Consider the following 27,752-nt stretch of genomic DNA (forward strand, 5'->3'; position numbering starts at 1 on the left):
AGCACGGTGTGGTGGCACATGCCTTTAATCCCAGCACCTGGGAGGCAGAGGTAGGAGGATTTCCATGCATTTGAGGCCACCCTAAGACTACATAGTGAATTCCAGGTCAGCCTGAACTACAGTGAGACATTACCTTGTGGGGTGGGGGTGGGGGGTTGCTTGCAAAATCTGATGGCATGGGTTTGATTCCCTAGTACCATGTAAAACCAGATACACAAAGTGGTGCATGTGTCTGGGGTTCATTTGTACCAGGAGGCCCTGGTGTGCCCGTTCTCTTAATATTTAAAATGGCTCTCATTTGTGCCTCAAAGAAGCCAAAACATAATGACACCCTGGTAGAAAGAGCATTGTGTTGGAAGCTATTGAAATTGCCTTGCACATCCTTGGGCCAGTGACTAAACCTCTTTGAGCCTCAATGTACCCTTCTGTAAAATGGAAATGGTCCTAGAACTTGCTCTGCAGCTAGGCCTGCTTCTCAGAAGTGTTCAGAGGGGACCAAGCAGCATGAGTACATACATGTAAGAGGAAGCAGCTAGCAGGCTGTGCGGTTTGCAGCCAGTGTAGACCACTTGGAGGAAGGAGGGGGTGACTCCTCACCTCACTAATTGGCCCATTTCCCAAGAGTTTTCACCCTGGTCTGAGTTGCACTTTGCCTGTCCCAGTGGGCACAATAATTAGCATCTTGTGCAGATCCCAGGATTCTGAAAGCAGATTTCTCTAGTATAAAGGGAAACTGCCGGGGTTAGGGAGTTTGCTCAGTGGGTAGGAGCACTTGCTGTGCAAACATGAGGATGTGAGTTCAATCCTTAGCATCCACGTAAAAAGTCAGACTTGGAGTTGGGAGAGAGTGTAAACCAATGGGAATATGACCAACATGCAAGAAGTTCACATAAATTTCTCAGAAAAAGCCATGCATGTCTGTAATCCCAGTCTGACCAAGAGTTCCAAGTTTAGTGAGGAAATGAGTGATAAGAGGTGGATACCCCAAATCTCCCTGCATGCGCACAGGGAGTGCTGTTTATACGCCTGCCAGCACTACACATACTACACACATGCACACCTTTCTCCCACCATGCCCCAAACAACCTGCAGTACTGGGCCTGCTGGCTTTTCTTGCTGGGTACTTATCCAAATACAAAACCATACCACCCCAAGAGCCTACCCTGCCTGACTCAACAGAGTCAAGCCTGCCACTTTTGCTTTTTTTTTTTTTTTTTTTAAGCTGAGGGGGAGAGAGAGAGGCAGATAGAGAATGCGTGCGCCTCCAGCCACTGCAAACAAATGCCAGACACATGTGCTGTCATGCCTCTTGGCTTACGTGGGTCCTGGGGAATGGAACCTAGGTTCTTTGGCTTTGCAGGCAAGTGCCTTAACCATTAAACCATCTCTCTGTTCTTAAGTTTTAGACAGAGGGAGAGAGAATTGGTGCTCCAGGGTCTCAGTCACTGAACTTGAACTCCAGATGCTTGTGCCACCTAGTGGGCATGTGAGACCTTTTGCTTGCCTCACCTTTGTGCGTCTGGCTTACGTGGGATCTGAAGAGTGGAACATGGGTTCTTGGGCTTCGCAGGCAAGTGCCTTAACCGCTAAATCATCTCTCCAGCCCCCACCTCCTTTTAAAGAATGATTTGACAAATGTCTTCAAGAACAGAAGGAGGTATTTTTACTGAAGAAATGAATAGGAGATGTGCACAGTGCAGTCTATTTAGTAGGTCTGCTTTCCAGGGCTGAGAATGTGCCTAAGTTGTTGGAGAGCTTTTTAGCATGCACAAAAACCTGGGTTCAATCTCCAAAACCACATGAATCATGTGTAGTGGTGCACACCTGTAATCTCAGCACCCTGGACTTGGAGGCAGGAAGATCAGAAATTCAAGGTTATCATCACCTACATAGTGAATTTGAGACCAGCCTGGGCTACATAAGATACTGTCCTTCCCCCAAATGAGAAGGCCTGGTTTCCTTTATGACTTCAGCCCCATCCCATCAGCGGGAAACACATAAGCTGTTGGAACTAGACAGAGCACGTGGGCATCACCATGGTACAGGTGCACAAATGGAGGCCAGAGCCCCGCGATCAGATCATTAACGCTTTCACATTGCTCCTATGGCTCTGAAGGGCTGGCAGGAATGCCACCCTCCCATTGCTTGTCTAGTTGGGCTATCTGGTCGCTATCTTAGGCCAGGATTTGGAGATTTGGTACCTGTAAGGCAGTAGGACTGCAGCTGGATCTGGGCGGTAACCCTGTCCTGCTACCTTGGCAGCAGCGAGGCCCCAGGGGGACCTGCTTCAAGGCGTTCTGGGAGGTGCCAAGCGGTAAACGGGTCCACTGGCAAGTAACACCTGCCCTGGCGCGTCCTTCTCCACCAGGCGGCGCTCGCCCCGTCGTGCTCTTGGCCCCGCCCCGTCCCGCGCGGCGTAGGCCCCGCCCCCTCGGCTTGGCCCGCTGGACCACGGCCGTGGCGGCGAGCGAAGGTAGGGCCTGGCGGCGCGCGTGCGCGGGGCGGGGACGGGGCGGGAGCGCCTGGCGGAGGAGGCTGCGCGCGGGGCCGCGGTGACACCAGGGGGCGGGCTGGAGCCACGTCCGGGAGGGTGGTGGTCTCCGGGCGCCCCGTGCGACCCGGTCAGGTCCGGCCTGGTCGGGAGTCGAGCGGCCGCCGGCTCTGAGGCCGTCGCACGCGCGCACACCCAGCCCGATTCTCACGGGCCGCCGGGCAGCAGAGGGCCGGAGCCTGCCGGGGTGCTGGACCCCCATCAGCGCCCCTCTGACCAGGGGTCCTGTCGCCCCCTATGCGGGGAGTCTCCCGGGACGCCCTTCCCGAGGGTCACGAGGCTTCCCGAGTGCCAGCTCTCCCCCGCCAGCCTGCCCGACCCCGGTGGGATGCTGTTTCGTCTTCCCTGCAGCCCAGTCCGGGCGTAAGGGCCTCCATTGCACAAACCAGCAAACTGAGGCCCAGCGCGGGCACTGAGCTGTCCAGGATGGCAAGGCCTCAGGATCCTGAGCAGGGGACTTGGGGCCTTTACCTCGAGGGGCTCTCAGAACGCAGCAGACGCTCCTGTGCCCGCCAGCGTCTCTTAAATTGGCATTTTGAGCGACCTTGCTAATGCTTTTGTGCAAACGCAAGTCTGAGAGGACGGTCTGTCAACGCCCCGCCATCTGCCAAACCCTCTGGGGACCGGATTTATCTTGAGGATTGGGACCCTGTTTGAGGCGGCCATGAGGCTTCAGCCCCTGCGATTTCCTCCTGCGCTCACAGCAGGGTCTGATAAGTAACTCAGGATGAGGGCGGCCTCTGGCAAGAAAAGCCAGGAAGGACCCCTGGAGCTGACTGGGCTGTTTGGGGGCGTTCCCGCACACGCAGGCCCCTCATCTGCCCCTCCTGCCCTTATGCTTTTATTCTCAGTCCACTGGAACCTAGGCACCTGTAACTCCCAGGAGTTTTATGTGGGGAAACTGACGTTTTAACCCCGGATTTCTGGGATGGGGCAGGTGCTGGACATGGGTTTACTCGTGTCCTTCCTTGTGTGTCACCAGACATGGTTGAGATTTGCCCTTGTGACCCCAAGCCAAAGAGAAAGGATTGTTCTTACCTATATTCCATTTAATTTCCTATTCTGGTTGAGTAACTAGAATATCCTTGATCTTCTGATCTTCCTGCCTCCACCTCTGCAGTGTGATTTATAGGCATGTGCCTCCAGGTCCAGTTTTATGCAGTGCTGGGGTTCGGAGCTAGGGTTATATGTATGCTAGGCAAGCACGCTACCAACTGGGCTACTTCTCCAGTTCCCAGATTTTTTTTTTTAATATTGACATAGACGTAATATATCTTTGGGCTTAGGACCCAAGTCTAAACAAAATTCATTGTTACATATCTTATCAACATAGCCTGCATGTAATTTTTTAAAATATATATTTTTTTTATTGACAACTTCTATACTTACAGACAACAAACCATGGTATTTCCCTCCCCTCCCCCGCTTTCCCCTTCATAACTATGCTCTCCGTCATATCCCCTCCCTCTCTCCATTAGTCTCTCTTTTAATTTGATGTCATTATATTTCTTTCCTATTATGAGAGTCTTGTGTAGTTATTGCTAGGCACTGTGAAGTCTTAGATATTGAGGCCAATTTCTGTCCAGACAGTTGTTGTGTAGGGAGTGGTACCCGTCCTTTGGCTTTTACATTCTTTCCTCCACCTCTTCCGCAGTGGGCCCTGAGCCTTGGAGGGTGTGAGATGTTTCAGTACTGGACACTCCTCCGTCCCTTCTTCTCATCACCATGTTGCCATTTGGGTCATCCCAGTGGGCATCGCCATCTGAAAAGAGAAGCTTCTCTAACCAGAAGTGAGATTAGCATTAATATATGAATATGGGGCTGGAGAGATGGCTTAGTGGTTAAGCGCTTGCCTGTGAAGCCTAAGGACCCTGGTTGGAGGCTCGGTTCCCCAGGTCCCACAAGGGGGCGCACGCGTCTGGAGTTCATTTGCAGAGGCTGGAAGCCCTGGCGCACCCATTCTCTCTCTCCCTCTATCTGTCTTTCTCTCTATGTCTGTCACTCTCAAATAAATAAATAAATAATTTTAAAAAAAGAAAAAAAATATATGAATATGAACATTAAGTTTAGCGCTTTCAGGGCAGTTTGGTGAAAGTAATATATTCATTTATCCACACAACAGCCGGCTTTATATTCCTAAGGCTTATGACCTCCCTGCCATAGGCTTTTGATTAGGTTTTCAGTATCAGGCATGTATTCCCTCCCTTAGAGTGGGCCTTCAGTCCAATTAGAGAGCAGTTGGTTTTCCCCAGAGCCAGGTAATTTTATATAATGTTTTTGGTGTGCCTGAGATTTGACTGACATATCACATGAAGTCAGATGTGGACCATTTGTGGCATCATGACTAGAAAAATTTTGGATTTTCAGATTAGGTAGGGATGCTTAACTTGCATTACTGCTTGTCTCGGTACTCATCCAGTGATTCATTATTTATTCATTCAACAATTGTTCATGGAACTTTGTACCTTAAGTACTGTGGAGGTAGCAATGAACAAAGTTGATTAGTTCCCCCCACCAATTTTTTTTTTTTTTTTTTTTGAAATAGGGTCTCCCTCTAGCCCAGGCTGACCTGGAATTCACTTTGTAGTCTCAGGGTGGCCTCAAACTCATGGTGATCCTCCTACCTTTGCCTCCTGAGTGCTGGGATTAAAGGTGTGCACCATGCTGGCCTTTGGTCCTTGACTTTGGAAGAGACAGTGAATTCAGTGAATAAGCTACCGGCTGGGACCACATTAGCTGGAAAGCTGGAAGACCAGAGTTGTTAGCTCTCTCAGAGGTGACACTGTCTTTCTTTCTGGTTGTTGATTTTTTTTTTTTTTTTCCCAAGATAGGGTCATGCTCTAGCCCAGGATGATCACTATGTAGTCTCAGGGTGGCCTTGAACTCAAGGCAATTCTCCTACCTCTGCCTTCTGAGTGCTGGGATTAAAACCGAGTGCCACCAATCCCAGCTGCTGCTGTTGCTGCTTCTGCTGCTGCCTCTTCCCCCTCCTCTTCCTCCTCCTCTTCTTCTTCTTCTTCTTTTTTCTTCAAGGTAGAGTCTCATTCCAGCCCAGGCTGACCTGGCACTCTGTAATCCTAGGCTGGCCTCATACTCACAGTGATCCTCCTATCTAAGCTTCCCACGTGCTAGGATAAAGGAATGTGCCACCACACCTGGCACATTTTTTTTTTACAGTTTTTTTTTTGTTTATTTTTATTTATTTATTTGACAGCGACAGACAGAGGGAGAAAGAGACAGTGAGAGAGAGAGAATGGGCGCGCCAGGGCCTCCAGCCACTGCAAACGAACTCCAGACGCATGCGCTCCCTTGTGCATCTGGCTAACGTGGGTCCTAGGGAATCAAGCCTCGAACCGGGGTTCTTAGGTTTCACAGGCAAGCGCTTAACTGCTAAGCCATCTCTCCAGCCCAGAAAGTAACATTTTTGAGCCAGGATCTGATAACATGCAGACCCTCGTGAAAAAGGAGGAAGACATCTTAAAGAAAGTGACCTTCAGGTGGGAGCACGTCTGGTGTGTCTAAAGAATCACTGTGGCTGGAGCTGAATCAGTGATGGGGAGATGAGGTTGGACAGGTGAACTGGGGCTAGATCCAGCAGGTCTTTTAGGCTGTAGACAAGAGCCAGTGGGGGGCTTTAAACAAAGAAACGACATGATCTCACTGTGTGAAAGTAGAATAGAGTTGGGGCTAGGGAAGGAAGCAGGAGACCTGGAGGGGAGGGCGCCTCTCAGCAGGGAAGGTGGCAGTGGTTTACATCATATACACCAGAGGCCGGGTTGTGCCTGGCACATGGTAAGGGCCACATAATGGTAGTTGCTGTTTTTGCTTAAAACTGTGGAACCAGGCTGACTTGGGTCTCAGCTGTGGCTTCAATACCTCATGGCTGGTGAGTTTGAGTCAATTATTTAGCCTCACTGACCCTTAGTGTTGCCAGCTATGAAGTCGGCAGAACAGTATGGTATGATGGGGCTGCCAGCAAGGCTGAGATAGGCAAGGTACGAATGTGATGTTTGGGGTATGAGGCCTGACTCATGGTTGGTTCAATCTTTTATTTATTTATTTGATTTATTAGTTTTCATTATTTATTTATTTATTATTTTGGTTTTTCGAGGTAGGGTCTCACTCTAGCTCAAGCTGACCTATGGTAGTCTCAGGGTGGCCTTGAACTCTTGGCAATCCTCTTACCTCTGCCTCCCAAGTGCTGAGATTAAAGGTGTCTTGCCCAGCTTTAAAAATATATATATATGTATTTATTTATTTGAGAGAGAGTGAGGCATATATATATATGGGGAGAGAGAGAGAGAGAATGGGTGTACCAGGGCCTCTAGCCACTGCAAACGAACTCCATACATGCATCTGGCTTATGTGGGTACTGAGGAGTTGAACCTGGGTCCTTAGGCTTCTCAGGCAAGCCCCTTAACCACTAAGCTGTCTCTTCAGCCTCTGGTCCAATCTTTTTCTTATAAAGTCTAGGTAGCAATGAGAAGATAACAAGGGGGTAAGAAAAGCTAATAGCTTTGTAACTCACAAGTAATCCTTGAGGGCTTTTTGGTGAGGCATAGTGTATTAGTTACTTTCTTGTTACTGTGAGCAAGTGAACAGAAACAACGTGAAGGAAGGAAGGAAGGGAGGGAAGAAGGAAGGGCTGGTTTCATCTTATAGTTCCAGGTCACAGTCCCTCATGGAGAGGAAGGCGTGGTGGCAGGAGCTGAGGCAGCTGCTCACATTCAGCCCACAGTAAGGCAGTGTGAGGACTGCTGCTGCTCAGCCAGCGCTTTCCTTGTTGTACAGTCCAGGACCCCAGTCCAGGGAGTGGTGCCGCCCGCAGTTAGGGTGCTCTCCTCACCTCAGTTAATGTAATCTAGAGCATCACTCCCAGGCAGGCCCAGGGGCTCATTTCCTAGGCATTTCTAGGTCCTGTCAAGTTGACCATCAATATAAATCATCACAAGTGGCAAATGGAGTTTGGAGTGTGCAGGAAGGGCCAGGCAAGGGGAGGCTTTGGCTGGGCCAGGGAAACAGTGCAAAGAACTACCTACTTCCCAAACTGGTTGAAGGCCAGGGTCCAGGCACCAGGTTCTAAAGTGAGCCTGGGAGGAGCCTTGTACTGGCAAATAATGAAGACAGTGGGAACAATAGCCCTCACTAGTCCCCACCAACTGCTTGTCGTAATTAAGGAAACATTGGCTATGTGATTGGGAACCCTAAACCTCAGAGGCTAACATGATAGAGGCTAATTCCTCATTCATGACATCTTGTTCAGTGTTTAGCACATATCTCTGGGACAGAGAATCTTCCCTGGGACCCCAGAGTTATATCTTTCCGGCTGGTGGACAGGGAAGGATAGAAGAGTCCCTCAGGAGGATCTTAGTGGGGCTGATCTGAAGTGGCGTGCTATTTCTCTCTTTATTTACCTGCCTCTTTCTCTTAAATAAATTTAAAAAAATTAAAATAAAATAAAACAAAAGAAGTAAAGGCTCAGAAAGGTGATGTTATTGGTACAAGGTGACAGCTGCCTTGCTGCACAGAGGGAACTATGGGATGCTGTGGGTGGACCCAGACCCCTGCAGCCCAGGGACTGTACCTGTTGAGTTTTTCGAATCCGATAAAAATCAGTTGAGTTGTGGGCCTGCCATCCCGCCACCTACTGTCGATGAGTAGAGACTTATTTCGTTTGATCCCCAGACAGCTCGTGTGAGGCAAGGATCGATAGTATCCTGTGTCTTACACTCAGGTAAGGATGCTGCCCTGGGGCGCACAGGCAGGGCCGTGGGGTCTGAGCGCTGGTGTCTTCTGAAGCGCCTGCCCTTGCCCAGACCCTGGGAATGCTTTCTGAGCCAACCATGCGAGCCCGTTCTGGGTCAGCGAAAGATGCTCCCGCAGACTTAGGACTCTGGCCTTTAGGTCTTCCGCTGTCCATCCCACCACACCCCCTGGGCTTGGAAGGCTCTACAACCGCCCCCCCCCCCCCCCCCCCCCGCCACAGCTTGAATGGGATAGAGGGTGTGGGGTCCTGCCTCCTGCCTTCTCCGTTCCATTCACTCCTGTTTCTCTACTGTTTCCCTTGTCCTCTCCTCTCCTAGATGTTGGATTAGCCCAGGGGCATTAGCTGCCCGCCTCCTCTGCTTCCCGCTGCCCTCCCCCTCCCTCTCCGCTCCGCCCACCACGCGGTCACGTGGGGTCACCGCGGGGATTTAAGCGTAATCCGCTGGGTGCTCAGCGCAGCGGTCTGGTGTTGGGGCGCGCTCTGAGCTGATCTTGGAGCCCTGGAGAGGGGGGCTACAGGGTGCCCACAGCGCCCATGAACTTGGGGCTGGCAGGGTCCCTGCAGGTCCAGTTAGCATTGGAGACTGTGATCCAGGTGGGTCCTTGGGGACTGTGCCCGCTCTTTCCTGCCAGAGGAGCTGGCCTAGTAGGAGGGTTGAGAGGTGGGGTTCACCTTGGGGGTTGTTTACAGGGAGATGTGATGGAGGGGGCACAGGGGCCCCAGCTTTCAGCTTCCCAGGGTATACAAGTGACTCGGACTGTCCAATCCCTGTGCCTTTCAGTGGGTACTGGGGTGCTTGCGCTTGAGAGAATGCTGACTCAAGCCCAGCAAGAATCTCCATACCTAGGATGGGTACTTGCCTTTGGGGGAGGGGTGTTCATGAGCCAGCTGTGGCCTTTGGTTCTCTTCTCTGGCCTTCAGGAAGTGTGCCTGGGCAGGATGACCACAAGAGTCTCTTTCCAGGGGCTCTTTGCAGTTCTAACCGCCAGGATTCAGCTTCTTCTCTAGAGACCCCTTCCCTGGCGAGATGTCTCAAGACGGGCCACAGGACTTTGTCCCTTTCTCCATCTAAGCTGGGGAGCCTGGATTCCAGGTCCCTGAAAATTGTCTTTCTTTCCCCACAGACACTGGGGAGCAATGTCCTGGGGTCTGGCCAGGAGAAGGGCCTGAGCCTGCAGGATCTGGTCACGGCCTCGCAGCCTGCCAGCCTACCTGTCTACATCAGGGAGATCATCACCCGTAACCTCTGTCAGTCTGAGAGCCCAGGTACTACCCCACCCCCATGCATGCTTAGGGTCCCCTCTTCTCATATCCCCTCCTCAGCAGTCATAAGGTATGGAGAGAATAGGAATTATTTCCTGAATCCTCAGAGTGAGGCAGGCCCAGCCCTGTGACAAGGGACCCGCTTCTCAGAGGAGGCTGTGTTCTGTTCATGGTGCTGACAGGGTTGTGGATATTCCTGCTACTGTGCACTTCAGCTGCTGAGTCAGGGGCTGGGCCATCTCTCTGAGAGGACCAGGAATGTTGGGACCCTCAAGCCTCAGAGTTGGAGAAACTTAGCCCTTCCCTTGGGCTAGACAGCCTGCCATATGTGTCCAGCTCTCTGCTTTTTCTTCCTCTTCTGCAGCCTGGCCTGTTCTGCCTTGAGCCTTGGTCTTAGAAGTTAGGAGAGAACTGGGTAGTGACTCTTGTCTGGAATCCCAGCCCTTGAGGTGCACAGGCAGGAGGATTAGGAGTTCTAGGCTAGCTCAGCTTATATAGTGAGTTCCAGGTCAGCTCAGACTACATAGCAAGATCCTATCTCCAATAAACAAAGTAAGAACTGGAGAGATGGGTCAGTGGTTAGATGCACTTCCTGCACAAACACGAGGGTCTGAACCTGCCAACTACGGAGCTCCAGATCTCACATAAACAACAGCTGCTTTAGTCCACGTATGCCTATAAGTCCAGTCCTGTAGAGGAGCAGAGAGCCAGGGATCGAAGGAGCCCTGCAAGTTCTGGAGGCAGTAAAGAGAGACTCCAACTTAACGCTAAGACCAGGGCTGGGGAGATGGCTTTGTGGTTAAGGTGCTTGCCTGCAAAGCCCAAGGACTCATGTTTGACTCTCCAGGTCCCACATAAGCCAGACACACAAAGTGACACAAGTGTGCAAACTCACACCTGTGCACAAAGGGTGCATGATCTGGAGTTCAATTGCAGTGGCTGGAAGCCCCATGCCAATTCTCTCTCTCTCTCTCTCTCGCATTTAAAAAAAAAAAAAAAAAAAGCCAGTCTGTTGGGCTTGCCTAAAAAAAAAAGACCAAACGGGAGAGAGATGGAGCAGGACACTCACACCTGACAGTCCACTCTAGACACTGCAGGCAGGCGACCTGTGCCACAAATGAGCGTATGGGGTGCTTCTGGGACACATACATGTGCATACACCACACAGACACCCCCCAAAAAAATCCAAAAACAAAGCCGGGCATGGTGGTAAAACAAAGCCGGGCGTGGTGGCGCACGCCTTTAAATCCAGCACTCAGGAGGCAGAGGTAGGAGGATCACCGGGAGTTTGAGGCCACCCTGAGACTGCATAGTGGAATCCAGGTCAACCTGTGCTAGAGTGAGACCCTACCTCCAAAAACCAAAAAGAAAACAAACAAATCCAAAACCAGACCAGGTTTTGTGGCTCATGATTTTAACCCTAGTAGTCAGGAGGCTGAAGTAGGAGAATCATTGTAAATTCAAACCAGCTTGGGCTACAGAGTGAGTTCCAGGCCAGCCTGAGCTAGAGTGAGACCCTGGCACAAAGCATCCACACAAAAACAAACTATGAAAAAAAAAAAAAAAAGCCAGACATGGTGGCGGATATCTTTAATCCCAGCACTCAGGAGGTAGTGGTGGGGGATCGCTATGAGTTTGAGGCCATCCTGAGACTACCTAGTGAGTTCCAGGTCAGCTTAGGCTAGAGCAAGGCCCTACCTTGAAAAACCAAAAAAAAAGCCAACAAAAATGAAGCTTTGCCCTTGAATGAGGCCTTCCTGGTTTCATGTCAGGATCTGGTTACTTTCCCACCCATTTTACAGATGAGCAAAATTAAGGACCTGAGAAGCATAGTCTAGAAAAGGAGAGAGTAAGAATTCAGGACCTTACATCCCTAGTGGGTAGGTAGAGACAGGTGTTCCCTGATTCCTAGACAGTCTCTCCCTCCTGTACCCACTGGGCCCGTGGGCCACACTGACTAAAGCTGTGTGCACATGATCTAGCTCTTGGCCTCTTGCCCACCTTCCTGTTCCTCAGCTATTTACCTCCAGGTAGCGCAGCCATTCCCACCTCAGCTCCTGAGTACCTTGGTCCATCCTCTTGCCCCACAGATGAGTAGAACATCTACGGGGGCTGGTGTCCCATTGGACCCAGGCAGAAGCCAACCATGGCTCGTTGTCCCTTGCCAGCCCCACTGCAGGACCCAGAGATGGCCTCGATGCTGTCACTGCAGGAGGAGAACCAGCTGCTACAACAGGAGCTGTCCCGCGTGGAGGATCTGCTAGCCCAGAGCCGAGCCGAGCGTGATGAGCTTGCCATTAAGTACAACGCAGTCAGCGAGAGGGTGGGTGCTGCTGAAGACTGGGCCTGGGTAGGGAGATGTCCTGACCAGGTCCATGGCCTGAACAAGGGTGGATGCCTGGCTTCTGCCAACTGGAATAGGCTTGAGCCCATGGCTCCCCTTGGGAGCTGATTTTCTGTCGTGGGGGTGACAGTGTGACATGGAATCAGAAGCACTGGGTGGAGCAAGTATCTGGCACCATTCCTGTGTGCCCCATAAAAAGCAGGACTCACTTGAGGCTCTGAACATCTCCCGGGGCTCCCGTTCCCAAGAGCCTTGGGGTTGAGGTTATGGCTAGGTGCTGGGCATGCTGTAGGTTGGTCTGTGGCAACCCTCAAACCTATGAAGTGGGGCCTGGGCAGGGAAGGAAGGGAAGCCAAGCCTGTCTGCATGTTCATGTGGGGACTTGTGCTGCAGACTGTAGGGATCCCAGGGTCTGGTGGCCGGTAGGTGGGGACTAGGCTATAAGATACTTTGGTGTACTCTCTGTGTTGGGCTCTAAGCTTGTGCTTAAGGAGTTGGTGGTAGCTGAAGGGTGGTGAGAGTTGGATGAATGATGGGGTGTGTGGGATGTGATGGGGTGGTATACATGGGAGGCTGTGGGTGATAATAACAGTTGTAATAGTAGCTACTGTTTATGGAATGCCTACTATGTGTCAGGAATATGCTAAGCCTTTTACATATATTTTATTTTATTTTTATTTTGTTTTTTTCTAGTTAGGGTCTTGCTCTAGCCCAGGCTGACCTGGAATTCACTATGTAGTCTCAGAGTGGCCTTGGACTCATGGTGATCCTCCTACCTTTGCCTCCCAAGTGCTGGGATTAAAGGCATGTGTCACCATGCCCAGCTATATTTATTTTTATTTTATTTATTGGAGAGCGATAGAAAGAAGGAAGGGAGAGCGAGAGAATGGGTGCTCCAGGGCCTTCAGCCACTGTAAACAAACTCCAAACACATGCGCCACCTTTTACATCTGGCTTACGAGGGTCCTGGGTAATTGAATCTGGGTCCTTTGGCTTCACAGGCAAAGGCCTTAACCACTAAGCAATCTTTCCAGCCTAGCCTTTTACATTTAATTGCACCAAGGTCAGGACCCATTATGATGTCCATTAACAGAGGAGAAAATAAAGTCTCAGAGAGGGAAAGCGCCAGGCTTGGTATCACAGACAAGTGCCCTGGTCTCCTGGCTCCCAGACCAGGACTGAACATTGCACTTGTTTCTTGGGTGTGAAAAGAGCCAGTTGGGCTGCAGTAGAGTCCCCTGTGGCAGGGCCTGTCAGTTTGTGCTCATGTTGGGAAGACACATATGCATCTCTGAATAGCTTCCAGTGTGGGATATGTCCGCATCCTGATAGCTGCCAGCTTGGACAAGCCCCTGACTTGTTGGGACTTGCTGAAGAGCACAGTGGAGGCCTCAGGGTGGCCCCCTAGCTTTGGGGACAGGGCAGAACTTATTTCTCAGGTTTTGCAGGGAGTGTGGAGGCCGGCTGGCCAGAGTCCCACATTGTTACTGGTGATAGGGCCCTGAGCCAGCCTCCTCTGACTTAGGCCTTTCTTGGCCCCAGGCACAGTGCCAGATCCCCAGGGGGCTGCCTTTTAGTCACCTTGGGTAGCAGAGGAATGGAGGACAAGGCAGGAGGTGGCAGGGCCTTCTTTGCTGGGACCCAGCTGCTGGGGCTGTCGTGGGGATTAGGAAACTGCATTCATTTAGATAGTTTCCTCCTATGGTAGCTCAGGGAACCTGGTGTCCAAATTGTTGTGTCTGAGACAGCTTGTGTGACATGCTACCTTCAGGCAGTCAGGGCTTGGGTGAGAATGATCTTTAAGGCCTTTTGGGCCACAGAGAATACAAAAGTTTAGTTATTATCCTATGACAGATGGGAAGACTGAGGCCTGTAGTGGGGCATGATAGGCATAAGGTTAGTGGTGGAGCTGGGCTGAGAACCCTGGTCCAGGGCTTGGTGGTCTATGACACATTCTCCCTGATGCTGTCACCCCTGTGTGTGCAAGTGGCAGCTCCTCCCCCTCATCCCCACATTTGCGTGGTAGGCTGGGTTGGGGCAGTCAGTGAGGTTGTTCTGTTCTCTCAAATCCCACAGTCCCTCTGAAATAGGGGATGTGTGAGGGTTAGGATCCATGAACTGTAGAGAAATTGAGGCAGGGAATTACAGAAGCTACCACGCAGGTCAGAGAGGACCTCAGGGTCCCCAAGGAGCAGATATAGGGTGAGGTAGGTAGAAAAGGAAGGAGGCTTTTTCCCTTAGCTCCAGAGAATAGATCCCCCCACCCAACCCTGCTTCCCAGTATCCATGGCAATCTGGACTGAGTGAATTGAATGGGGCAGGAGGGCAGCGGTTGCTAAGGGAGACAGTAAACTACTTTCATCCTGGCTTGTGACAGCCTCCTTCCTTTTACAATTTCAAGGAAAATTGAAAGGCTGTTTTGTGAGGGGCAAAGTTTGTGGAAAGGGATGAAGTGTGACTAGGAGTCGCCTGGCACTGAGCACTGAGGAAGTGGGAGTCCCCAGCAACTGCCTAAACCCCTCTGCACCACAGAAGCCAGCGGCATCAGAGTCACGAAGCATAGCACTCAGTGCTGCCGGGTGTGGCAGCGCACGCCTTTAATCCCAGCACTTGGAAGGCAGAGGTAGGAGGATCGTCATGCATTCGAGACCACCCTGAGGCTACATAGTGAATTCCAGGTCAGCCTGGACTAGAGTGAGACCCTACCTTGAAAAACCAAAACAAACTACAGTGCTGGCCACAACCAGACCCCACACAATGGACATCACCCAGAAACACAAGCCCACAAAGTAGGTGCACTCAGATTCGGTGTTCCCCACACCCTCATCAGACACCACAGAGTCCTATCCAGGCACCCAGCATGGGGCAGTCACATCACTGCCATGCACCCACGACGCAGCACAGCCCACTGTCCTGCATCTTCCAGCTGCACACAGACAGCAGAAGCATAGACCTCAACCGGGCCACCACAGAGGCACACAGACAATCCAAGTTCAGTCACTCCCATTGCTTGAGACCTGAGGAGACAAGACATCCCCTGAGCCCTGCATGACATTGTGCCCATACCTTACTGGCCCATGCGCGTGCGTGTGCGCACACACACACACACACACACACACACAGGCTCATATCCTGACACACACAGATGGACACAGTGCCTGTACTACAACGTAGACCATAGCCAGACTCAGCTCGCCCAGGTACACAGGAAAGTCTGGACACCAAATTGTCAGCCAGTACCCAGTGCGCACTAAAGCATGCAGGACCCTGTGTGCAGACAGCGGCTAAGCACACCTCTCTGTGAGCATGCTCAGTGTTCCATCCAGGAGGTGTGCACACATTTCGGGACCACCATGGCCGGATGTGGACACTGCCCACCCACCCCACTTGGGTGGACCTTGTGCAGACATTTACTACCGGCCAGTAGCCACCAAGCAGGCAGAAACCCCAGCTGCCACCTCCCTCAATGCCCTTAGCTCATGTCCTTCCCACCTCACAGTGAAGACCCCCGCAGCCATGCCTGCTCTCCCTGTTGGTGTCACCCCAGTGGGCACAGCATGTCCCTGGGCTGTGGTGGCTCATAAAAACATCTTTTGAAAGCGGGCGTGGTAGTGCACGCCTTTAATCCCAGCATTTGGGAGGTAGAGGTAGGAGTGAGTTCGAGGCTACCATGAGACTACAGAGTGAATTCCAGGTCAGCCTGGGCTAGAGCGAGACCCTACCTTGAAAAACAAACAAAAAATAAAATAAAATAAATAAAAGCATCTTTTGAGTATACTGGGTCAATGCAAGTTTGGAGGGCACCTGAACCTCCTGGGCCCCGGGTTGGTCTTGAGGAGACCTGCTCTCCTTTCTTTGATGGGTCTGGCCCCAGGCTCATGGGTGTGTGGAGGCCCTGATGAGGCTGTAGAAGGCCTGGTGCTTGTGAGGTGGAGAGTGAGTGTGGGATGGGATCAGAGTCGCCTGGGCTGGGGCTCATCTCACTGGCTGTCCCCAGCCCTGGGTGTGCTCAGAACCCTAGTGAGTCTGCTAATTTTCAGCTGCTCCTCCTCTGCCAGCTGGAGGAAGATGAAGGACCCCCAGGACCAACATGGCCCTGATGAGGGAAGGGAGAAGGCCATGGCTAGTGCGCAGGCTTCTGTGTGCCGATGGAGTGTGAGGGTGGCTCGCTGCACGCTGCCTGGGGAGGAGGTGAGAGGAGCAGCAGAGATAAGGGAGAAGTAGGGGTGAGAGGCCGCAAAGCAGGTACAAGATGGGATGACATCGTATGGTTCTTTTTTTTTTTTTTTGAGGCAGAATCTCATTTTAGCCCAAGCTGAACTGGAGCTCACAGTTACTCTGTAGTCCAGGCTGGCCTCGAACTCACTCCTACCTCTACCTCCCGAGTGCTGGGATTAAAGGTGCTGAGGAAGGTGGCAGCCAGGGTTTCCGCCTGCTTGGTGGCTACAGGTCGGTAGCAAATGTCTCGCTAGCTTCTTGAGTGCTGGGATTAAAGGCATGTGCCAGCAAATAAAGAACCCTTTTTTTGGGGGGGGGGGTGAGGTAGGGTCTCGCTGTAGCCCAGATTGACCTGGAATTCACTATGTAGTCTCATGGTGCTCCTCCTACCTCTGCCTCCCAAGTGCTAGAATTAAAAGCATGTGCCACCACACCTGGAAAATTTAATTTTTTTTAAAATTTCACTTATTTATTTGCAAGTAAGGAGATACAGACAGAAATACATACATACACACACGCGTGTACATATATATATATATATATATATAGAGAGAGAGAGAGAGAGAGAGAGAGTGTGTGTGTGTGTGTGTGTGTGTATGGGCAGTCCAGTCAGGACCTCTAGCCACTGTAAACAAACTCCAGATGCATATACCACTTTGTGCACCTGGCTTACTTGGGTACTGGGGAATAGACCCAAGTCATCAGGCTTTGCAGGCAAGTGCCTTAATTTTGGGATTCCCCTGACCCCACCTTCCACTGCTACAGGCCCATTGGGATTATAGACACGTGTGCTGCTTGCGACTAGCTTGATGTAGCTTCTGGGCATCTAAACCCTGACCATCAGGCTTGTTCAGCAATTGCTTTGAACCACTGAGCCGTCTCCCTAGCACAGCATACAGACTGTGATGTCATGTGTGTGTTGGGAGCACATCAGTGTCACCCTGGACATTTGAGGGTGCTTCTGTGCATTTTGTGTTTGCTGACAGTAAGCTGAGACCTGCATATGTGCGCCAGTGCCTCTGTTTTGATTTGACTCACGTGTACTCATGTCATTAATTTGTAGCCTCAAAATTTTCCTGGTTGTGAGCTGTGGCACCTCACAAAACCCAGGCTTTAATGACCTTGCCTTGGGCAGGAAAGGGAGGTAGGGAGACATGGTCACAAGTGGGGAAGGGCTAAGAGTTCTGACCCAGGCCCAGAGTGCATAGAGGGCAGTGATAGTCTACCTCAAGGCATGGCTCTGTTTTGTGTGCATGTGACTGTGGCCCATGTGCATGAGTCCATGCATGCCCCTGTGTACCCACGTGTGCCCCGCCTGGGTGCCCATGCATACCGCTTCTGCACAGCATGCACCTGTTTTGTACCATGTCCTGGGCTTGCCTTCCTCCTGGGTTGCTGGGCCGTCAGCCTGCAATGGGCACTGTGAGTGTGGGCAGCCTGGTGCCCCCTACAGAAAGAAGCCTGGACCTCCACTGCCAGGAGTTGCAGGCCTCTCACTCGGAGCCCTTCCCTGCAGCTGGAGCAGGCTGTGCGGCTGGAGTCTGGGGAGCCGGAGGCGCAGGAGCCCAGGGGGCTAGTGCGGCAGAGCGTGGAGCTGCGGAGGCAGCTGCAGGAGGAACAGGCCTCCTACCGGCGCAAGCTGCAGGCTTACCAGGAGGGCCAGCAGCGGCAGGCCCAGCTGGTGCAGAGGCTGCAGGCCAAGGTCAGGGCTGTCCACTCCCGCTCCTGCCCTCACTTGATTTTGCTCTTTCCCTGCCCTGGGGGCTGATGTTGTTCCCCACCTACCACCAGATTCTCCAGTACAAGAAGAAGTGCTCCGAGCTGGAGCAGCAGCTGCTGGACAGGTCCACAGAACTGGAGCAGCAGCGGCTGAGGGTGGGTACCCTGGTCAAGCAGGGGCAGGCCTCCGCTCTGCCTGCCTGCTCTGATGCCCCTCCCTCCACCCAGGACACAGAGCACAGCCAGGACCTGGAGAGCGCCCTCCTGCGCCTGGAGCAGGAACAGCAGAGGTGAGGCTGTGGCAAGGCTGGCGGGCACAGATGCTTCCTGGGCAAGTAAGTGAGGTAGCAGATGCCCACTGGGCTCCTCTGTCCCGTCCAGGAGTGCCAGTCTGGCCCAGGTGAACTCTCTGCTGCGGGAGCAGCTGGAACAGGCAGGCTCAGCCAACCAGGCTCTGAGTGAGGACATCCGCAAGGTGACCAGCGACTGGACCCGCAGCTGCAAGGAGCTGGAGCAGCGGGAGGCGGCTTGGAGGCGCGAGGAGGAGGTGTGCGCAGGGCCAGCGGGCCAGTCCTGCAGGGTGGGGGCCCTTGCAGAGGGATGAGTCCTCACACCTGGAGAGGGACCGGGGAGCCTGGCCCAATGAGCCTGTGACAGCCGTCATGTAGAGGCTGGCCTTCATTAGCCCATGCCATGTGCCAGGTGTGAGTTTTCTTCCACTCCTCATAACAGCACATGGTGATCAATCATGGTTCTCGTTTAAAGAGCTGAGTCATGGTCACACCCCAGGCACCTAGGATGCAAGTCTTGGTCCCTGGTCCCTGGTCCTTTCTGCCCTTTTTTGCCACCTCTGTCAGCCAGTGGTAGCAGTAAAACCCAGCAAGCCACCCTTGAGAAGATACCCAGGTCTCTTCCCTGGGACATGCTGACCCCCGCTCCCCCCCCAACCAGCATCAGAGCCCAGGTGCTGGGGAGGAGCAGAGTGGCCTCCTCCCGCCGGCAGTGGCTCACTTGGCTGTCTCCCTGCAGTCCTTCAATGCCTACTTCAGCAGCGAGCACAGCCGCCTGCTCCTTCTCTGGAGGCAGGTAGTGGGGCTCCGACGTCTGGTCTGCGAGGCAAAGATGGGCACAGAGAGGTGAGGCCTGGCTGGTGGGGAGTGGGAGGCAGCTTGGGAGACCACCACCGCAGCTCATGGCAGCCCCTCCCCTCTAATCCAGTTTGACTCAGCAACTTACTGTGTCCCCAGCATGTGGGGATTCAGGGATAACATGTAGCCATTGGCACAGCCCAGGCAGTCAGCGTTAGCAGGGGTTTACGTGGAGATAGGCTCTTTGGGCACGTTATCTCATCTAGTATTCAGTGTTCCCTTGAGGCAGGAACTGTCATATTCTCCATTTCACAGGCGAGGACATGAAGGTGTCATAGCAGTTGGTAACTGGGTTAGAATTTGAAGCTCCTGACTTTATTAATTAATTAGTTACTTAATTTTTTTCAAGATAGGGTCTTGCTGTAGCCCAGACTGACCTGGAATTCACTATATAGTCCTAGGCTAGCCTTGAATTCACTGTAATTCTTCTAACTCTGCCTCACCAGTGCTGGAATTAAAGGTGTGTGCCACCATGCCTGGCTCTGAGAAAAAAAAAAAAATGTTTTTTTGAGGTAGGGTCTCACTCTAGCCCACACTGGCCTGGAATTCACTATGTAGTCTCAAGGTGGCCTTGAACTCATGGTGATCGTCCGACCTCTGCCTCCCGAGTGCTGGGATCAAAGGCATGTGCCACCACGCCTGGTCCTCTGAGCAAAATTTTTTATTTAAATTATTTTATTTTTGTTTATTTATTTATTTTGAGAGAGAAAGAAAGAAACATATAGAAAGAGAATGAGTGCTCTAGCCACTGCAAACAGACTGCAGATATACATGCCACCTTGTATAGCGGGCCTTATATGGGTACTAGGGAATTGAACTCCAGTCCTTAGACTTTGCAGGCAAGTGCCTTAACTGCTAAGCCACCTCTCCAACCCTATTTGAATTTTATTTTTATTTTTATGTGTGTGTGCATGTGTGCACCAGGACCTCCTGATGCTGCAAATGAACACCAGACACATGTGCTACTTTTTTTTTCCCAAGGAGGTAGGATCTTGCTGTAGCCCAGGCTGACCTGGAATTCACTATGTACTCTCAGGGTGGCTTAGAACTCACAGAACTCCTACCTCTATCTCCCTCCCAAGTGCTGGGATAAAAGGTGTGTGCCACTATACCCTGTTTTTAAAAATTTATTTATTTGTGTAATTGAGAGAGACAGAAGGAGAATGGGTGCTCCAGGGCCTCTAACCACTACAAACAAACTCCAGATGCATGTGCCACTATGCATCTGGCTGACATGGGTTCTGGGGAATTGAACCAGGGTCCAAATAGTGTGTGTGTGTGTGTGTGTGTGTGTGTGTGTGTGTGTGAATGTTTGTGGCACACATGTACATTCAGGTGTACGAGCACCAGTGTGTGCTTGTGCATGAAAGCCAGAAGTCAATATCTAGTATGTTGTGCTGTCTTCCACTTGTTTCCTTGAGACAGGGTCTTCCTGAGCCTAGACCTCACCATCCAGCTAGACCAGCCAGCCAGCACCTGAGATTCCCTGTCTCCAAGCCGCCAGTGCTGGGGTTACAGGCATGCATGTGGACCTGGAACTTTTATGTGGTTGTGGAGGTTCTGAACTAAGATCACTTGCCACCTTCCCTAAAATAGTTTTCTTCTTAATAGTTTTCTTATTAGTGTCCAGTAGTAGTCAGTGTCCATATTTTCCAGTTGACTCATTAAAAAAAGTAGCCAGGCACAATGATGAATGCTTATAACCCTACCCCTGCTGAGACCGAGGCAGGAAGACTGTAAGTTGTGATTAGTCTGGGCTACACAGTGAGATTCTGTCTCAAAAAATAAAACAGGCTGGAGAGATGGGTTAGCAGTTAGAGACACTTGCTTGCAAAGCCCTAGGACCTGTGTTGAGTTTTCCAGAACCCACATAAAGCCAGATACACAAAGTGGCGCATGTGTCTGGAGTTGGTTTGTGGTGGCAGGAGGCTCTAGTGTGCCCCTACTGTCTCTCAAGTAAATAAATAAAATATTAAAATAGCTGGGCATGGCAGTGCACGCCTTTAATCCCAGCACTTGGGAGGCAGAGGTGGGAAGATTGCTGTGAGTTCAAGGCTACCCTGAGACTACTGAGTGAATTCCAGGTCAGCCTAGGCAAGACCCTACCTTGAAAAAACAAACTAAATAACTTTTTAAAAAAAGCAAAACAAGGAGCTGCATGTGGCAGCATACACCTTTAATTCCAGCATTGGGAAGACAGAGGTAGGAGGATCATCATGAGTTTGAGGCCACCCTGAGACTACAGAGTGAATTCCAGGTCAGCCTGGGCTCAGTGATACTCTACCTCAAAAAACCAAAAAAAAAAGGTGGGGAGGATCTGGAGAGATGGCTTAGCAGTTAAGGCACTTGCCTGCAAAGCCAAAGGACCCAGGTTTGATTCCCCAGGACCCACATAAGCCAGATGCACAAGGTGGCACATGCATCTGGAGGTCATATACAGTGGCTAGAGGTCCTGGAGTGCCTATTCTCTCTCTTAAATAAGTAAATAAATAAATATTTTTCTTAAAATGAAATAAAAACCAAAGAAAAGCAAAATAAAAATGTAACAGATGGTCTGCTTTGCTTTTTCCTTTACAGTCTGAGTCAGGAGTCACAGACAGTCCAAAAATGTTATTTATTTATGTATTTGATTGATTTATTTTGGAGACAGAATCTAAATGTATAGCCCAGATTATCCTCCTGCCTCATTTTTTCAAGTGCTGGGATTAAAGATGTTTGTCTCGCCGGGCGTGGTGGCGCATGCCTTTAATCCTAGCACTCGGGAGGCAGAGGTAGGAGGATCGCAGAGAGTTCGAGGCCACCCTGAGACTACATAGTGAATTCCAGGTCAGCCTGAGCCAGAGTGAGACCCTACCTCGAAAAACCAAAAAAAAAAAAAAGATGTTTGTCTCTATGCTCAGTGTATGCATTACAGGGGATTGAACCCAGGACTTTGTGCATGCTAGGCTACAACCTGAGCTTTTTTTTTCCACAGCTTTTTTTTTTTTTTTTTTTCTTTTTGAGGTAGAGTCTCCCTCTAACCCAGGCTGACTTGGAATTCATTCTGTATTCCCAGTGTGGCCTTGAACTCACGGCAATCCTACCTCTGCCTCCCAAGTGCTGGGATTAAAGGCATGCACCATCATACCCGGCTCTTTTTGGTTTTGTATTAAGATAGCTCATTGTGTAGTACAAAATAGTCTAGAAGCCTGTCTTCCTGCCTGTGTCTCAAAAGCACTGAGGTTGTAGGTGTGCTCCACTACCTCAGCTCATCTTTGTGGTTCTTGAAGAAGCCTTCCTCACCTGATTATTGCTCTGGGTGAAGGCTCCATACATATCTCTAAGAACTTCCTGAGTGTTTGCTCTGGTTGTAGACTGTGCCACCAAATGGACATGTCATCATTTATTTAATTGCAGTCCCTTTCTTTCTTTTTTTTTTTTTTTTTTTTTTTGGTTTTTCAAGGTAGGGTCTCACTCTGGCTCAGGCTGACCTGGAATTCACTATGTGTCTCAAGGTGGCCTTGAACTCATGGCGATCCTCCTACCTCTGCCTCCCGAGTGCTGGGATTAAAGGCGTGCGCCACCACGCCCGGCTGCAGTCCTTTTCTTGATGAACATTTTGGTGTCATCAGTATTGTTTTTATTATTTACTTGTAAGCAGGGGAGGTGGGGCTCCTGCTGCTGCAAACAAACTCCAGACACATGTGCCACTTTGTGGCATCTGGCTTTACATGGGTACTGGGGAATTGAACTCAGCTTGGCAGGCTTTGCAAGCAAGCACCTTTTTCTGCTGAGCCATCTCTCCAGCCCTGTCATTAGTATTTGTACATGAGCAATGCTTCTGTATCCAATCACCCATAAGCAGGTCACTGCCTAGTACTGGGGCATATCTGCACAATGCGTTCTTAGAGGTGGAGCTGGCAAGACAAAAGGCCTATGTGTTTGCAGTTTTCAGAGCTCTTCATTATTTATTTGAAAAAGAGGGGGCCGGGGAATAGGCATGCCAGGGCTTCCAGCCACTGCACACAAACTCCAGACACATGCACCACCTTGTGCATCTGACCTACATGGGCACTGGGGAACCGAACCTGGGTCCTTAAACTTCGCAGGCAAGCACCTTGACTACCAAGCCATCTCTCCAGACCCAGAGCTCTTCTTAATTACCCCCCATCAGGGTCATACCTCTTGCTCTCCTGCCAGCTGTGCAGGGAAGGGCCTGTTTCCCCACAGCCTCATTCACACTGGGTGTTATGTGTCTTTGTCCCCCAGGGGCACCCCAGTGTAGTTTTAATTTGCACTTGGGTGCCATTGCCATACCACTCCTACCTGCTGCTCTCTTCCCAGAGACCTGCTGCAGCTGGGAAGGGAGCTGGTCCGCACATCCCGGGCCATCCAGGAGGCAGGTCAGGGGCTGAGTGCAGGCCTACAGCAGGCCGAGAGCCGGGCCGAGGCAGCCCTGGAGAAGCAGGCCCAGCTGGAGGAGCAGCTGCGAGACAGGGTACTCCGGGAGAAGGATCTGGCCCAGCTGCAGTTGCAGAGTGACCTAGACAAGGCTGATCTCAGTGCCAGGTGGGTGGTGGCAGCTGCCATTCAAGGCCAGACCCCCTGAAGAAGGGTTACTTGGAGACTAGGGGAAAGGAGTGTTTAGTCACCAGAGTTGGGCACTTCCCTGCATGAGCTTGGCTGGGCTTGCCAGGCATCCCATTTGAAGTTTGGAGGACAGGAACCTAGGGCACTTTATGAGCAGTCATGACAGAACCCCCCCCCCCAGGTCCCACCTGGGCAAGCCCACATTCCTTTCCCATGGTACAGCCAACCATACTTCATGTCTCCTTCTTAGATGAGAAGCTGGAGGCCCTGAGGGGAGAAGGAGCTTGCTTGAGGTCCCATAGCTGGGGAGGTAGAACCCAGGTCCCTGCTCAGTTTTGGGGAAGCACAAGAGGACAATACTGGAGGATTTTCAGGTCCCTCACTTACTCCTGTTCCTCCCCACCTTCAGAGTGACAGAGCTGGCCCTGTCCGTGGAGCGCCTCCAGAACCAGAACCTGGAGAAAGAGCAGGTCAACAGGACCCTCTCTGACAAGCTGGAGGCTCTGGTGAGATGCAGCGGGACAGATGGGGGAATGACCAGATCTGTGACCGAAGGCTGAGGGCTGGGCTACCTGGGTCACTCCAAACATCCCACACAGACTTGGTGTTGTCCTCACAGCGCATGCCAGGCTCAGCACAGGGACATTCACCTCTTCTGTGCCTTTCTAACCTCCTGGTGGCCCTGCAGCATGACCCAATTGTCCAGATGTGGCAACTAAGGCCCAAGAGTCTCCGAGACAGTAGTTGGGGAGTCAGGACTCGAGCTTCTGCTTGAGCTTCCAGAGGAAGGCTGCTGCCTTCTTCACAGAGGAATACCCGCAGAGCACTGCCTGGGCCTGTCTTGTGTGTGGGCTTCTTCTCCAGGAATAGGCTGTGTGACTGGGATGGGACACTGTTCTTCTCTGGGTCTCATCTCTTCAGTGAGGGCAGCAGTGCTGCTGCGGGGTATGCTGGACAGCTGGCCTGTGGGCATGGCCATAACTGTCACCAGAGAGGAAGAAGAATGAGGAGTTTCACACTCGAGCGGAGCTGTGACCACCCTTTCTTGTCACTAGGAATCTCTGCGGCTACAGGAGCAGGCAGCCCTGGAGGCAGAGGATGGCGAGGGGCTGCAGCAGACCTTGAGGGACCTGGCACAGGTGTGGCTGTAGCACTGGGCAGGGCTAGCAGAAAGTCCTGGGAGCCTTAGGGTGGACCAGAAATAGGTGGGGTCCTGTGTATCCTTGGCTGCTGTCGTTCAGCACCCCTGCTAGCTCATCCAGCCTTGCTTTGTGGGAGGTGTGCTCTGGAAGGCTTCTTGGAGGAAGGGAGGGGTCTCCCTGCCTCTCCTGTGCCCAGCTGACCAAGAACTCCCCACTTCTGCCTGCTCCCAGGCTGTCCTGTCAGACACCGAGAGCGGAGTCCAGCTGAGCGGCTCGGAGCGCACTGCAGACACCTCGGATGTCAGCCTACAGGGGCTCTCTGGTCTGCGGACCCCGTCCCCGCCACGACGCTGCTCCCCAGGCCGTGGCCGTTCCCCCCGCCGCGGCCCATCTCCAGCCTGCTCGGACTCCTCCACGCTCACGCTGATCCAGTCTGCCCTGCACAAGCGCCAGCTGCAGGTCGAGGTAGGGACCGGGTCCAGAGCATCCCCGGATCCTGGGGGAGGGGCCAGGGTCTCGGGGGCGGGGCCCTTGGCCTGAGAAATGGCTGTTGAGGGAGAGTTCTAGAGCAGAATCTGAACTTAGACTGGGCGGTGCTTGGCCGGCCTGGGGCGGGGCCCGGGGAGGAGGAGTTTGGGTAGAGTTAGCATAGGGACAGAACACGAGAGAAATTCCCTATGGCACAGAGCCAGGACCCTGAGAAGTCTGCAAGAGTATTCAGAGGTATGAGAGGCGCTTGGGAAGTAGGAGCGCAGTCCGAGGGAGGAGTCTGAGTGGATGCAGGCTGCAAGAGGGAGGAGCCTGTGCTCCTTGTGGGCGGAGTCAGAACGAGAGTACTTGGGCGGTTTGTCTGACTGGGGGCTCCCGTGGGAGCGGCCAGTACCCCAGGGAGGTGAGGGCTCTGGAGACTGAACTCAGAGAAAGGGGAGTGGCGACCTCACCCCAGGCCAGATCTGTCCTATGGAACTAGCAAAGAGTGGGTGGGCTCTCTCAGACTCTGAGACTCCCATGCCTCAGGACATGCGTGGGCGCTATGAGGCCAGCCAGGACCTCCTAAGCACCCTGCGGAAGCAACTCGGTGACTGCGAGGGCGAACGGCGGGCCCTGGAAGAACAGCTTCAGCTCCTGCGGGACAAGATTGATGGAGCCACTCAGGCCCAAGAGGATGCCCAGCGCGAGGCCCAGCGCCTGCGGAGCGCCAATGACCTCCTGAGCAGGTGCGCTGGAGGTTGGAGGCATTGGGAGGGCAGGGAGGATCCATTAGGGCCTAGCTGGCCCACTGTGTGGCTCTGCTGTGATAGGTAACTACTAGTCAATGGACATTTAAAAAATACATATTTGGGGCTTAGTGGTTAAGTGCTTGCCTGTGAAGCTTAAGGACCCGGGTTCAAGGTTCCATTTTCCAGGACCCATGTTAGTCAGATGCACAAGGGGCGCACGCGTCTGGAGTTCGTTTGCAGAGGCTGGAGGCCCTGGTGCGCCCATTCTCTCCCCTCCCCCCTCCCTTTCTCTATCTGTCACTCTCAAATAAATAAATAAAATAAAATGTTTAAAAAATTATTTGTCTACCTAAAAGAAAATTATTGGTGGTGCATGCCTTTAATCACAGCACTCAGGAAGGCAGAGAGAGGTAGGAGGACCACTGTGAGCTTGAGGCCAGCTTGGGACTGCAGAGTGAATTCCAGGTCAGCCTGGGTTAGAGTGTAAGACCCTGTCTCGGGAAACAAAAAATTGGGCATGAGTGTATCTCGGTATATGAGTGCACCAGGGCCTCTGGCCACTGCTACTGATTGCCAGATGCCTGTGCCCCTTTTTCTGTCCTGCTTGCATGTGTGGCTTGGAAATTGAACTTGGGCTGGCAGGCTTTTCAGGCAAGTGTCTTTAGTCACTGGGACATCTTCCCAGCCCTGCCAATGTAAAAATTTGAAGTTCGGGCTGGAGAGATGGTTTAACGGTTAAGCGCTTACCTGTGAAGCCTAAGGACCCCGGTTCAAGGCTCGATTCCTTAGGACCCACGTCACGTTAGCCAGATGCACAAGGGGGCACATGCGTCTGGAGTTCATTTGCAGTGGCTGGAGGCCCTGGCGCCCCCATTCTCTCTCTATCTGCCTCTTTCTGTCTCTGTCTGTCACTCTCAAATAAATAAATAAAAATGTACAAAACAATTTTAAAGTTTCAAGAAAGTAAAACTTTTAGTTCCTTGGTTATATTAGGTACATTTTAAATGCCCCATAGCCATATGTGGCTATAGAACATTCTAGAATTCTGTTGATAGTGCTGTTCTGGACTGTTTTCTGTTTTGTTTTGTATATGGTGTTGGCAATGAACCCAGGGCCTGATGCATACTAGGGAAGTACTCCACTACTTATGTGTGTGTGCTTCAGACGGAGTCTTCCTGTGTACTTCACACTGACCTAGAACTTACTATGTAGCCCAAGCTGACCTCATACTTGCTGTAGTCCTCCTGCCTCAGCCTCCCAAGTGCTGTGGTTACAGGCTGAGCCATGACCACGTCCAGAGCTTGTCTTAGAGACCCATAAGATGAGATATCACCCAGCCCTTGGTTACTTGGTTTTGTTGCCATCCTAACCCTTGTAGGGCACTGGCTTCTCCAGTGTTTCCTGGCAGTGAGGCAGCACCCCAGGTGCAGGTGCAGGTGCAGGCTCTAGCCATACACATGAGTCTGCCAGGTGCCATCAGATTGCCATTGGATGGTGGTGGAGATACTCGCTCAGACTTACGTGAGTGCAGCTGGAGGTGGCACAGTGGTCCATTTGATTGTGACCTTTGATTCTCATGCCTGGGAAGGAGTTGGGCCTTTGAAGGAGCTGCATCCTCAGTGAGCATTCCATTTTGCATTATGGTGTGTGTGTGTGTGTGTGTGTGTGCGCGCGCGCGCGCACATGCGCACGCGTGTGTGCTTTGTTTTCCTTTTTGAGGTAAAGTCTTGCTCTAGCCCAGGCTGACCAGGAGGGAATTCACTATGCAGTCTCAGGCTGGCCTCGAACTCATGGCAATCCTCCTACCTCTG

The 27,752-nt window shown here is 51.9% G+C and overlaps 1 protein-coding gene across 3 annotated transcripts in view; it reads left to right on the top strand.

Annotated features, from left to right (window-relative positions):
* The first annotated feature begins 2,429 nt into the window (after positions 1-2,429).
* Positions 2,430-27,752, top strand: part of Crocc (ciliary rootlet coiled-coil, rootletin) — a 48,794-nt gene continuing 23,471 nt past the window's right edge. Inside the window, exons 1-13 of one of the 3 annotated variants that reach the window (XM_045149051.1) lie at positions 2,430-2,473; positions 9,443-9,584; positions 11,750-11,904; positions 17,660-17,845; positions 17,935-18,018; positions 18,091-18,152; positions 18,244-18,409; positions 18,892-18,998; positions 23,334-23,558; positions 23,989-24,085; positions 24,635-24,718; positions 24,953-25,186; positions 25,739-25,938. In XM_045149051.1, the coding sequence (XP_045004986.1) occupies positions 11,770-11,904; positions 17,660-17,845; positions 17,935-18,018; positions 18,091-18,152; positions 18,244-18,409; positions 18,892-18,998; positions 23,334-23,558; positions 23,989-24,085; positions 24,635-24,718; positions 24,953-25,186; positions 25,739-25,938 (1,580 nt within the window). In that variant the 5' untranslated portion in view covers positions 2,430-2,473; positions 9,443-9,584; positions 11,750-11,769. Of the gene's footprint in view, positions 2,474-8,782; positions 8,913-9,442; positions 9,585-11,749; positions 11,905-17,659; positions 17,846-17,934; positions 18,019-18,090; positions 18,153-18,243; positions 18,410-18,891; positions 18,999-23,333; positions 23,559-23,988; positions 24,086-24,634; positions 24,719-24,952; positions 25,187-25,738; positions 25,939-27,752 lie in introns of those variants that run through there. The other 2 variants (XM_004657607.2, XM_045149050.1) reach the window with 2 other exon arrangements.

This window comes from Jaculus jaculus, chromosome 5, assembly GCF_020740685.1.
Source record: "Jaculus jaculus isolate mJacJac1 chromosome 5, mJacJac1.mat.Y.cur, whole genome shotgun sequence".
NCBI classification, from domain to species: Eukaryota; Metazoa; Chordata; class Mammalia; order Rodentia; family Dipodidae; genus Jaculus; species Jaculus jaculus.